The sequence below is a fragment of the Colletes latitarsis genome, chromosome 14 (genome assembly GCF_051014445.1).
Source record: "Colletes latitarsis isolate SP2378_abdomen chromosome 14, iyColLati1, whole genome shotgun sequence".
Taxonomy (NCBI): Eukaryota; Metazoa; Arthropoda; class Insecta; order Hymenoptera; family Colletidae; genus Colletes; species Colletes latitarsis.
Window position 1 is genome coordinate 15318508 of NC_135147.1, and position 13823 is coordinate 15332330.

At 32.1% G+C, this 13823-nt stretch overlaps 1 protein-coding gene across 1 annotated transcript; it reads left to right on the forward strand.

The window, feature by feature from the left end:
* The first annotated feature begins 302 nt into the window (after positions 1-302).
* On the forward strand, positions 303-3747 carry LOC143349655 (uncharacterized). Its single transcript, XM_076781064.1, has 2 exons — positions 303-342; positions 3164-3747. Exons 1-2 carry the CDS (start codon positions 303-305, stop codon positions 3745-3747), a joined length of 624 nt encoding a protein of 207 aa, XP_076637179.1.
* Positions 3748-13823: the final 10076 nt, after the last annotated feature.

Genomic DNA, 13823 nt, shown 5'->3' on the forward strand with positions numbered 1-13823 from the left:
TCTGTAAGGATTGTCCGCGGAACACTAACGCGTCGACTGTCTTTTGTTTTTCGGCACTTGGGGCTGATATCATGGGAGAAGGACCGTCAGGAAATAAAAAAGGATGAAAGTCGACGCATCGTTTCGCAACGACTTTTCAAGTGTTTTCAACAACCAACGCGCCCCTCTCGACAGCCAAATAATATCAACGTTCGTGTGTTAGATTTCGTAATTATTAAACGTCTCGTGTTCTGTATTTATTGTTAAAGACAGAACAATAATTTAACGACTTGCTGGTTGAGTATTCAGTAAGAAGGTTTATAATGGATGATTCTGGATTAATTTTAAATCTTGTGCAAAAAGGTGAGATACTAAGTAACAATTCCTTCGCGAGTTTCGTACATTGTTATTTCTATGATTTTCGATTATGGTAAAATATTGTAAGGCTAGTAATGAAAGAAACTGAAATATGAAGATGAGATTTTAGATTATTCTTTTTAGCAATCGCTTTTTATCATGTTTTGCTTTATTATACATAAATAAATTATTTAACTTTTACGTACGACTTTAGTCGATTTATTTACTACAATATCCTTCCACGGGGAATTTTATTGAATATTATTTCTATGAAAATTACTTCAAAATTTTGTAATATTTTAAAGTTAAAATTGTTTAAAATCACCATTATTGGTACCAGGTATTAATAATCGTATTGGTTATTGTAAATATAAAGCATATTTGTGCTGAGGCGGTATTCTTGTTTTTCAATTAAGAAATAATCTTGTGATTCTCTTTAAAGAAAGTTCAAAATATTTTATTTATAATTTTGTATATATATTTATTCGTCTGTAAAGGTGGTTTACAAATTTTTATATGAAAGAATAATTAATATTTGAAAAAGTTATAAACTGAAATATAAGTCTTACATATTTTCATAGTTCAAAAACTAAGATGCAACAAGATGGCGCCGTATAATATGAAAAACATCGATATTTTAACTTTAATCCGTTGGTATAGATAAGTGATGACAGATATTTGTATAATCCTAGTAGTATGAAGGAATGTTTATAGAACCTGTGTATAAAATTTAAATTCAATTGAGTAATTATTTTATCAGATATTATTAAAGCCACTTTCTAAAATATAGTTACGAGAAAAACTTATTTAAGCTTCATTGCAAGTAGTCAAACATCTGCAGCTTTGTTTCTACTTTGTATTTCCTTATAATATACAGGGTATTCGGCTACACCAGGGAAAAATTTTAATGGGGGATTCTAGAGGCCAAAATAAGACGAAAATCAAGAATATCAATTTCTTGATTGAGGCTTCCTTAAAAAGTCATTAGAACATTGAATTAAAAAATTTTAAATTGTTCTGAAAAAATTATTTTCGGTTGCAGGGGTTAGTTACAATTATTTGTTATCATTAGACATACCCTCGAAATCCTACCCACTTTCGAAAACGAAATTCGAGAAATGCGAAATTTTTCGACAAAATTAAAAAATTTCAAATCGTTCTGGAAAAAATATTTTCAGTTACAGGGGCCAATTACAACCATTTTTGATCAAAAGACATACTCCCGAAATCCTACGCAGTTTCGAGAAAAAAAATTCTAACCGAAAATATAATTTCTGACCAGAAATGTCTGCCCGAATTTTCATGTTTATCTTTAAAATGTCGTAACTTCTGAACAAATGGAGGATTTTAATGTTTCAACCGGCAAACAACGCGTATTTTGGTGAAGAATATGTAGGAATTCTAACAATATTGAAAAAGTTGTTCCATGACCCTGTAAAATTATAAAAACCCCCTAGAAATGATCCGATTTCCAAAAAGCCATAATTCCTACGATAGTGAATATATTTCAATGAAACTTTTTTCTGAACTAGAGATCATGGTTACCTACAAAAAAGTGTTAGACAACTTTTCTATAGGGCGTCAAATAAAATTACTAAAAATGAAAAACGAATTTTTAAGAATAATCGACAGGGGTACGTGCTTAAATTTTTCGGTGAAATTGAAAAGCTTCAAATCAATCTGGAAAAATTATTTTTGCTTGCGGGGGTTATTTACAATTATTTTTAATCGATAGACATATCCCCGAAATCCTACGCACTTTCGAGAAAAAAATTCGAGAAGTGTGAAATTTTTCGACAAAATTAAAAAATTTCAAATCGTGTTGGAAAAAATATTTTCAGTTGCAGAGGTCAATTACAAGCATTTTTTTATCAAAAGTCATACTCGCGAAATCCTACGCAGTTTCGAGAAAAAAAATTCTAACCGAAAATATAATTTCTGGCCAAAAATGTCTGCCCAAATTTTCATGCGAATCTTTAAAACACCATAACTTCTGAACGGATTGGACAATTTTAATGTTCAAAAAGCCAAACGCCGCGTATTTTAGTGTAGAATAAGTAGCAATTATAAAACTATTAGAAAGTTATTCTTTGACCCCGTAATGTTAGAAAAACCCCATAAAAATGGTCCAATTTTCAAACAACCATAACTCCAGCAATTGTGAATATATTTCAATGAAACTTTTTTCTGAAGTAGAGCTTATGGGTACCTACAAAAAAGTATTAGACAACTTTTCTGTAGGGCGTCAAACAAAATTACTAAAAATGAAAAATGAATTTTTAAGAAAAATCGACACGGGTAGGTGCCTATATTTTTCGGCGAAATTGAAAAGTTTCTAATCGTTCTGGAAAAATTAGTTTCGGTTGCGGGGGTCAATTACAATAATTTTTGGTCAATAGACATACCCCCGAAATCTTGCGCATTTTCGAGAAAAAAATTCAGTACGGGCGGAACTTTAAACGTTAATAACTTTTTAACGAAGCCTCCATCAACAAATTGGTATCCTTGATTTTCGTTTTATTTTGGCCTCTAGAATCCCCTATTAAAATTTTTCCCAGGTGTGGCCGAATACCCTGTATAATACGCATATTTTAGATATTTTATATTAATAAAAAAGCGTAGAAAGAAAATTTATTGATTCCCTTAAAGAAATATCTCCTTAAGGTGTTAGATAGAGATATGCTTCTTTCTATTGTATTAACGTTTCTTGCTGTTAAAATTTCTGTTCATCAATTAAGATATTTCAATTACCACACAATATTGAAGATGACTCAAACTCTAAGTTGAAATATTTAAATTCGTCAATAGTAACACTAATGTATCTTAGCTGCTATTAAGACAGAAGTCGATGGGAAGGATACGAACAGCAACGATCATCTTGATAACAACGACGATGTTCCAAACCCCGATCGACTCGCGATCATCAAAAATTCCTTCTCGTGCAATTTAACCGAGAAGCCATGCTACGATTGCAAATGGGAAAAAGCCAAGGAGCCGATGTTCAAAGTTGCTTTGAGGACGAGTGATGCAGATTTGGAGGACTATAAGGGGAACGGGTCAAGGAAAAAGATTCGCGTGGAGCCGAAGCAGATTTGCAGTAGTCGGGAGAAGTGTGACAAGGAGGAGAAAATCTTCGTACTGCAGCAACTCGGTCGATCTCAGATACCTCGAGATGGATTTCCAGCTTTTGTATGCATTGACGGGCGGATTGCCGATCCGAGCGGAGTTAAACGAAAAATTCCAAGACCGGCAAACGCGTTTATGCTCTTTGCCAACGAATGGCGTAAGACGCTCGCCGCTGAGAATCCTCGGGAATCGAACAAGGACATCAGTGTCAGGCTAGTTTTTTCTTCACCAGTTTTCATTCATCGATACCGTATCATAATAAGTGGTATTCTTTATTCAAAATAATAACTCATCTCATAAGTTCGTGTCGTTCGACATTCTCAGTTTGGCAAAGATCAAATTCAAAGGTCATCAATTTTAATAAAATTTTGTGTAAGATTAAATTCTTCTGTTTACGAAGATATAGCATCATAAGGAAATTCAATAGTTTTTTTGGTTATTTAATTTATAATTAATGTTTCGTATGTATTTTAGAGAGTCGTAATTTTGAAGTTGATCACCAATGGCAAAGATCAAATTCGAAGGTCACCAATTTTAATAAAATTTTGTGTAAGATTAAATTCTTCTATTTACGAAGATATAGCATCTTAAGGAAACCCAATAGTTTTTTTGGATATTTATTTTATAATTAATGTTTTGTATGTACTTTAAAGAGTCGTAAGTTTGAAGTTGATCACCAATGGCAAAGATCAAATTCAAAGGTCATCAATTTTAATAAAATTTTGTGTAAGATTAAATTCTTCTGTTTACGAAGATATAGCATCATAAGGAAATTCAATAGTTTTTTTGGTTATTTAATTTATAATTAATGTTTCGTATGTATTTTAGAGAGTCGTAATTTTGAAGTTGATCACCAATGGCAAAGATCAAATTCGAAGGTCACCAATTTTAATAAAATTTTGTGTAAGATTAAATTCTTCTATTTACGAAGATATAGCATCTTAAGGAAACCCAATAGTTTTTTTGGATATTTATTTTATAATTAATGTTTTGTATGTACTTTAAAGAGTCGTAAGTTTGAAGTTGATCACCAATGGCAAAGATCAAATTCAAAGGTCATCAATTTTAATAAAATTTTGTGTAAGATGAAATTCTTCTGTTTATGAAGATATACCATCATAAGGAAACTCAATAGTTTTTTTGGATATTTATTTTATAATTAATGTTTTGTATGTATTTTAAAGAGTCGTAAGTTTGACGTTGATCACCAATGGCAAAGATCAAATTCAAAGGTCATCAATTTTAATAAAATTCTGTGTAAAATTAAATTCTTCTGTTTCCGTAGATATAGCATCATAAGGAAACTTAATAGTTTTTTTTGATATTTAATTTATAATTAATGTTTCGTATATATTTTAAAGAGTCGTAAGTTTGACGTTGATCACCAATGGCAAAGATCAAATTCGAAGGTCACCAATTTTAATTAAATTTTGTGTAAGATTTAATTCTTCTCTTTACGAAGATATAGCATCATAAGGAAACTCAATAGTTTTTTTGGATATTTATTTTATAATTAATGTTTTGTATGTATTTTAAAGAGTCGTAAGTTTGAAGTTGATCACCAATGGCAAAGATCAAATTCGAAGGTCACCAATTTTAATTAAATTTTGTGTAAGATTAAATTCTTCTCTTTACGAAGATATAGTATCATAAGGAAACTTAATAGTTTTTTTTGATATTTAATTTATAATTAATGTTTCGTATGTATTTTAAAGAGTCGTAAGTTTGACGTTGATCACCAATGGCAAAGATCAAATTCAAAGGTCATCAATTTTAATAAAATTCTGTGTAAAATTAAATTCTTCTGTTTACGAAGATATAGCATCATAAGGAAATTCAATAGTTTTTTTGGTTATTTAATTTATAATTAATGTTTCGTATGTATTTTAAAGAGTCGTAAGTTTGAAGTTGATCACCAATGGCAAAGATCAAATTCAAAGGTCATCAATTTTAATAAAATTTTGTGTAAGATGAAATTCTTCTGTTTATGAAGATATACCATCATAAGGAAACTCAATAGTTTTTTTGGATATTTATTTTATAATTAATGTTTTGTATGTATTTTAAAGAGTCGTAAGTTTGACGTTGATCACCAAGGGCAAAGATCAAATTCAAAGGTCATCAATTTTAATAAAATTCTGTGTAAAATTAAATTCTTCTGTTTCCGTAGATATAGCATCATAAGGAAACTCAATAGTTCTTTTGGATATTTATTTTATAATTAATGTTTTGTATGTATTTTAAAGAGTCATAAGTTTGAAGTTGATCACCAATGGCAAAGATCAAATTCGAAGGTCACCAATTTTAATTAAATTTTGTGTAAGATTTAATTCTTCTCTTTACGAAGATATAGCATCATAAGGAAACTTAATAGTTTTTTTTTATATTTAATTTATAATTAATGTTTCGTATGTATTTTAAAGAGTCGTAAGTTTGACGTTGATCACCAATGGCAATGATCAAATTCGAATGTCATCAATTTTAATAAAATTTTGTGTAAGATTAAATTATTCTGTTTACAAAGATATAACATCATAAGGAGACTCAATAGTTTTTTTAGATATTTAGTTTATAATTAATGTTTTGTATGTATTTTAAAGAGTCGTAAGTTTGACGTTGATCACCAATGGCAAAGATCAAATTCAAAGGTCATCAATTTTAATAAAATTCTGTGTAAAATTAAATTCTTCTGTTTCCGTAGATATAGCATCATAAGGAAACTCAATAGTTCTTTTGGATATTTATTTTATAATTAATGTTTTGTATGTATTTTAAAGAGTCATAAGTTTGAAGTTGATCACCAATGGCAAAGATCAAATTCGAAGGTCACCAATTTTAATTAAATTTTGTGTAAGATTAAATTCTTCTCTTTACGAAGATATAGCATCATAAGGAAACTCAATAGTTTTTTTGGATATTTAATTTATAATTAATGTTCCGTATGTATTTTAGAGAGTCGTAATTTTGAAGTTGATCACCAATGGCAAAGATCAAATTTGAAGGCCATCAATTTTAATAAAATTTTGTGTAAGATTAAATTCTTCTGTTTACGACGATATAGCATCATAGGGAAACTTAATAGTTTTTTTGGATATTTATTTTATAATTAATGTTTCGTATGTATTTTAAAGAGTCGTAAGTTTGACGTTGATCACCAATGGCAAAGATCAAATTCAAAGGTCATCAATTTTAATAAAATTTTGTGTAAGATTAAATTCTTCTGTTTACGAAGATATAGCATCATAAGGAAACTCAATATTTTTTTGGATATTTATTTTATAATTAATGTTTCGTATGTATTTTAGAGAGTCGTAAGTTTGAAGTTGATCACCAATGACTACCCTGACAATCAACTTGTTAATATTTGATACTGTACTAGAATATAATTCCTAGCAATCCGTAAAAGTTTCATTAACACTAGATTTACAGATGTTGATTATATACCTATTTGTACTGAAATGTGCCAATTTGACTCATTCAACAAAATTCAAGTTGTTTGCAACAAAATAGTTCCAAATCAATTTAAATGAAAGATTTATTATTAAAAATTTGATTGAAAACATTTTTTACGTATCCACTGTGTTTGTAAAATACATTTAGCAAAAGAAATTTTTTCTGATTTTTTCCAACGATGGCAAGCCTACGTAATTTAAAATAAATATCAATTGAAATATCTTTTACAAATAAATAGTGAAATTAACTTGGTGAACCAAATTATTTGACAAAAAATTGATTTTATAAAATTATATTATTTCACTAAAAATGCTCTGTTTACGCGCGATGTATAAGTCGGAATTATGAAAGAGTTTTTTTTGGTCTCAGCTGACTAATAAATTGACAAAATTGAACATGAATGTTTACGCGTAATTGGTGTTAGAATTCTGATTCTTTATGTAAGCCAGAAATTTCATTTGCAAAACAATTAACTGTTAAATCATTTTATGAGTCAAATTGGCTGATAACCGTAAAAATAGGTATACCACATTCGACAATACGAAATGAGGGGGTCAGTCGAGGGGAGGAATTCAGATTTATGTATAATTCATTACGGAATTAAAAATCAACATATGTTATTAAAAAATAATATTCAAGTTTTTTATACAGGGTGTTCGGCCACCCCTGGGAAAAATTTTAATGGGGGATTCTAGAGGCCAAAATAAGACGAAAATCAGGAACACCAATTTGTTGATGGAGTCTTCGTTAAAAAGTTATTAACAATTAAATTCAAAAATTTCAAATCGTTCTGGAGAAATTATTTTCGGTTGCGGGGGTCAATTACAATCATTTTTGGCGAATAGACATACCCCCAAAATCATCTTCGAGAAAAAAATTCAGTACGGTCGGAATTTTAAACGTTAATTACTGTTTAACGAAGCCTTCATCAAAAAATTCGTATTCTTGATTTTCGTCTTATTTTGGTCTCTACAATTACCCATTAAAATTTTTCCCAGGTGTGGCCGAACACCCTGTATAAAATAGATATACAACTTATATTATGCATTACAAAGTCATTGACTTTATTACTAAATTTCTGACGAATACAATGGCCGGTGTAAAACATCCCAACCAATTTGTAATAATCTTTGTCCTGTTAAAGTAACTTCCTTTTTAAATATGAATGATGGCCATTTCTTTTGTATGGTTGCTTTTAATGTATTCAATTATAACAGTATCTTTTGCTTTTAATTGTCTAGTTACGCAGTAAAAGTTTGTAACAAAGTATCAAAGTACAGTCGTTAAAGCGAACGATCCTATTACACAACTTAATATAAATGTGAATTGAGTGTATGATAATGAAGCAAACGAAAGGGTTGCTAAAGTGTTAAATTTAAATTTCTTAATATCACATTGTTTACAAACAATTTTGTTCTGACATGGGGGTGGCAGAGAGGGGGATGGACAAAATTCTTATCTAGATATACAGGGTGAGGCACGAATTAGTCCCCACAATTTTTTAGCCCCTTTCGATGGTCTGACAATAAAATGTTTCAAATTTGAAATAGCAGTTGTTTGAATTTAAAAACAAATTAATTTTTGATCAAAAATTAAAGTCACTGTTACACTTTTAAATGGATCTAGGTTTTTTGAACTTCATAGTATTGTAGGCAACATTTGGACGAATTTAACGACCTGTTACACTATGATCTTTAGATGATATTTAGATGACACTTTAGATGACAGATGACGGAAAAATTGCCATGTATTGATTACTACAATATTTGAAATTATTCAGCGATACATAACACCCCAAAGCCTCGTATTTAGACGTAAACAAATGAACGTAAACATTACGAATGGTCATTTATTCAACTTCAGAACTCAACACATAAAATAAAAGGAAAATTTATACTTCCTGTTATGTACCGCCAAATAAATTCAAATATTGTGGCAATCGATTCGTAACAATTTTTCTTTCAATGTCATCTGAAGGTCATGGTGGCGCAGGTCGTTGAATTCGTCTCGACGTAGCCTACAATACTATGAAGTTAAAAATACAACAGTGACCTCAATCTTTGTCATGTAAAATCAATCACGTAATTTTCTCATGCAAAATCAATTTGTTTTTAAATTTAAGCAACTGCAATTTCTTGTCGGTTAAATGCTGCTAACTTCGATAGGAAACATTTTTTTGAAAAATCATGAGGATTAATTCGTGCCTCACCCTGTGTATTTCGAATAACGAATAAAAGAGTCGAATGAAAATTTGAATTTGAATTATCGAATGAAACGTTTTGCAATAAACAAATAAAAATATAATTGTACAATCGAATGAATGTCGTAAATAGTATTCGAATAAAATTTTGCCCATCTCTAGAAGGTGGTTATGTTCGTATCGAATGCATTTTACATTGAAATCAAATTTGAAATAGCAGTTGTTTGAATTTAAAAACAAATTGATTTTCGATAAAAAATTAAAGTCACTGTTACACTTTTAAATGGATCTAGGTATTTTTATCTTCATAGTATTGTAGGCAACGTTTGAACGAATTTAACGACCTGTTACACTACGATCTTTAAATTAAATTTAAATTATTGTACGTGCAGGTTGGGAATCCTTTGGAAGAAAATGGCGAAGGACATGAAGGAAAAATACTTCACCCTGGCTCGCGAAGTGGACGCAGAACACAAGCGGAAGTATCCCGGTATGCACTATGCCTATAGTCACTCTTCAAACCTATATGACTTCGTTTTCGTTATTGATGATGCATGTACGAGGTGTGTAAATTAATTAATGAGACAGGTTATTTTAAATTTTTATATTCGAATAGAATTACAATTCAATATTGTCTCCCTCAAAATAACTTCCTTGGGAAGCCACCCGATCTTGCTTCGAGTGTCAAAGTGACGCCGTCTTGAGAGGTTTTGAGAAAAACTGAGCTCCATGAGTGAGAAAACGCGGCCCTTATATACTGGAAATTGAGCCCTTACAGTGATGGGCATTACCGTATAAGGCAACGAAATTGGGCCAACGCCCAAGCCACCAAACGTTTCGGTCCCATACATGAGTGATATGTAACACTTCCAATCCTCATAGCAGTGCTGGAACTCAGATACTGGTATAACCTTTAGCTGGTTGGTTACAGCCGCTTCTATGTTTTGAAGTGTCCCAAAATGACGTCCCTTGAGGTGATTTTTCAATCTCGAAAAGAGGAAAAAATCACAAGGACTCAAGTCAGGAGAATAAAGAGGCTGAAGAGCCGCAGGAATGTTTTTACTGGCCAAAAACTCATTTATTGAAATTGCTGTGTTACAAGGCGCATTGTCGTGATACAACACCCAGTTGTTCTTGATGTTTGGCCTAACACGCATGACCCTTTTTCGAAGTTTTTCTAGAACCTCTCGGTAGAAGTGTTGATTGATCGTTTGGCCTTGAGGCACAAACTGTTTGTGGACGATTCTCTGGCTATCGAGAAAGCAAATCAGCATGACTTTTGACTCATTTTTAGAACGCACTAGAAAGAACTGTTTCACGACAACAATTGCTACGGACAACCAAATGACTCTAGCGGGTACAAACTTGTATCAAAGGTGTATCACACGTTCACATACCGTCTGTCCAAGTCCCGCGTCCCAAATGTTGGCAGATCAAACGCTACGTTGCCAGTCTCATTACTTAATTTACGCACCTCGTAACTGAAACTTTGACAGTTGTCTAGTGAGTCATGATGCTTGCTAAAAACAAACCATTTCGATGCTACGTGCACCAGGTCTTGGATTTTCTAGGGACTTAGTGAACGACCTCCGTATACATATAGAGGGAGTATACCAAGCAGTGTGAAAGGACAGAGTGTAACGTTTAAGGGAGTATTGCTGTCTAGGCTGTCACTTCCTCGGCCTTTTTTTGTGATTTTTTTTTTAACGACAGGTAGATTGTTTTGTAGTGACATTTTGCAGATATATTTATTCGTCTTATAGGTATGTACAGTATTTTTTTCATTACAAAATATTAAAAATTGCGAGAGTTATAGCTTCTTATTTAAAAAAACGCATTTAAACTGGCTTACATAATATTTCAAAATCTAGCAAACCGATTGACTTCAAATTTGGAGAGAATATTCAGCAGACACGCCTTTATAGCTGGAACTAGAGATTTAAAAAAATATTGAGTTTTACTATTTTTTTCGATACGCTAAAGACAAAAGAACGATTAACAAATAGAAATTCGAAACTTGAAGCGTTGACATTTCTTTATTTAGCAGTATTTTGACTTCTCCCTAATACCTGCTATAACTACAACCTTCCTTATGAAGATACTTTAACCCCCTCTGTTTCAAATTATCTGGAATCCTGGAAGCCATTGGAGCACCTTTTCCAAAAGAGCCATTAAATAAGAAGTTATAATTCCCACGATTTTTAATATTTTTCCATGAAAAAAATATTGTACATGCTTATAAGATGAATAAATATATCTACAAAGTCTCAGTACAAAACAGCGTATCTATCATTAAAAAAAAAAATCACATAAAGGGCCGTGAAATTGACAGTCTAGACAGCAATACCTCCTTAAGACTGCTTCATAACCTAGCTCAACGCACTAGTAAGAACTGTTTCACGCAACAATTGCTACGGACAACCAAATGACTCTAGCGGGTACAAGCTTGTATCAAAGGCGTATCACACGTTCACCTATCGTCTCTCCAAGTCTCGCGTCCCAAATGTTGAAAGATCGATCGCTACATTGCCAGTGATATTACTTAATTTACACACCTCGTAACTGAAACTTTGACAGTTGTCTAGTGAGTCATGATGCTTGCTAAAAACAAACCATTTTGATGCTACGAGCGCCAGGTTTTGGATTTTCTAAGGACTTATTGAACAACCCCCGTACATAGGGGGAGTATACCAAGCAGAGTGAAAGGACAGAGTGTCCTGCGTCTCAAATGTTGAAAGATCGAATTCTACGTTGCCAGTCTCATTACTTAATTTACACACCTCGTAACTGAAACTTTGACAGTTGTCTAGTGAGTCATGATGCTTACTAAAAACAAACCATTTCGATGCTATGAGCGCCAGGTTTTGGATTTTCTAAGGACTTATTGAATAACCCCCGTACATAGGGGGAGTATACCAAGCAGAGTGAAAGGACAGAGTGTCCCGCGTCTCAAATGTTGAAAGATCGAATTCTACGTTGCCAGTCTCATTACTTAATTTACACACCTCGTAACTGAAACTTTGACAGTTGTCTAGTGAGTCATGATGCTTACTAAAAACAAACCATTTCGATGCTATGAGCGCCAGGTTTTGGATTTTCTAAGGACTTATTGAATAACCCCCGTACATAGGGGGAGTATACCAAGCAGAGTGAAAGGACAGAGTGTCCCGCGTCTCAAATGTTGAAAGATCGAACGCTACGTTGCCAGTCTCATTACTTAATTTACACACCTCGTAACTGAAACTTTGATAGTTGTCTAGTGAGTCATGATGCTTACTAAAAACAAACCATTTCGATGCTATGAGCACCAGGTCTTGGATTTTCTAAAGACTTATTGAACGACCCCCGTACATGGAGGGAGTATACCAAGCAGAGTGAAAGGACAGTGTCCCGCATCTTAAATGTTGAAAGATTGAACGCTACGTTGCCAGTCTCATTACTTAATTGACACACCTCCTATCTTTATGGCATGCGTTCGGTAGGTGCACCATAGCTCATCGTATCCTTAAAAACACAGGAGAAAGAGCAGAGCCTCGGTGGACACAACTGCGGAATTGGACAATTTGAATCGCGTCTGCTGTCTTGAATCATTGTCCTCCTTACTTGCAATAACTTAACAAACCTTTCGGTGGCTCTGCTCGCGAGTCAAAATAATTTTACCAATTACGAGGGTAATAATAATTCCATAAAATTAGTAATTCAAGTGATCCTTTCTTTTTTTTTACGTGGCAATTGTCTTTGGAATAATTCTTTGTTTATTGTTACCGACGAGAGAAATAGTTCGGTCAAATAATCGATTACACGCACTTGACACACATAAAAACAGAATTAAACAATAAATATTAATGCAATATAGGTAATTTGCAATTTATGAACTTTCGATTTACGAACATTCGCTATAATGAATCGTTAATAGTTATTTACAAAACGTAATGCTCATTGCATAGACGAAAAAACTGTAAGACTGAACTAAATAAAAAGGTAAAAAGGGTATTTATTATAATAGTTGCTAGAAAATTAATATATGACAAAGCTAAAAAATTGTTCTTGGCAAATAATATAATATAATAAAATATACAGGGTGTTCGGCTACACATGGGAAAAATTTTAATGGGAGATTTTAGAGGCCAAAATAAGACGAAAATCAAGAATATCAATTTGTTGATTGAGGCTTCGTTAAAAAGTTATTAACAATTAAATTCAAAAATTTCAAATCGTTCTGGAAAAAATATTTTCAGTTGCAGGGGTCGATTACAAGTGTTTTCGATCAAAAGACGTACCACCGAAATCCTACGCAGTTTCGAGAAAAAAAATCCTTACCGAAAATATAATTTCTGGCCAGAAATGTCTGCCTGAATTTTCATGCGTATCTTTAAAATGTCGTAACTTCTGAACGGATTGGGCGATTTTAATGTTTCAAACGGCAAACAATGCGTATTTTGGTGAAGAATGGGGAGAAATTTTAACAATATTGAAAAAGTTGTTTCTTGACCCCGTGAAATGAAAAAAGTCCCATAAAAATAGTCCAATTTTCAAAAAGCGATAACTACTACAGTAGTGAATATATTTCAATGAAACTTTTTTCTGAAGTAGAACCCACGGGTACTTACAAAAAAGTGTTAGACAACTTTTCTATAGGATGTCAAATAAAATGACTAAAAATGAAAAACAAATTTTTAAGAAAAATCGACAGGGGTAGGTGCCTAAA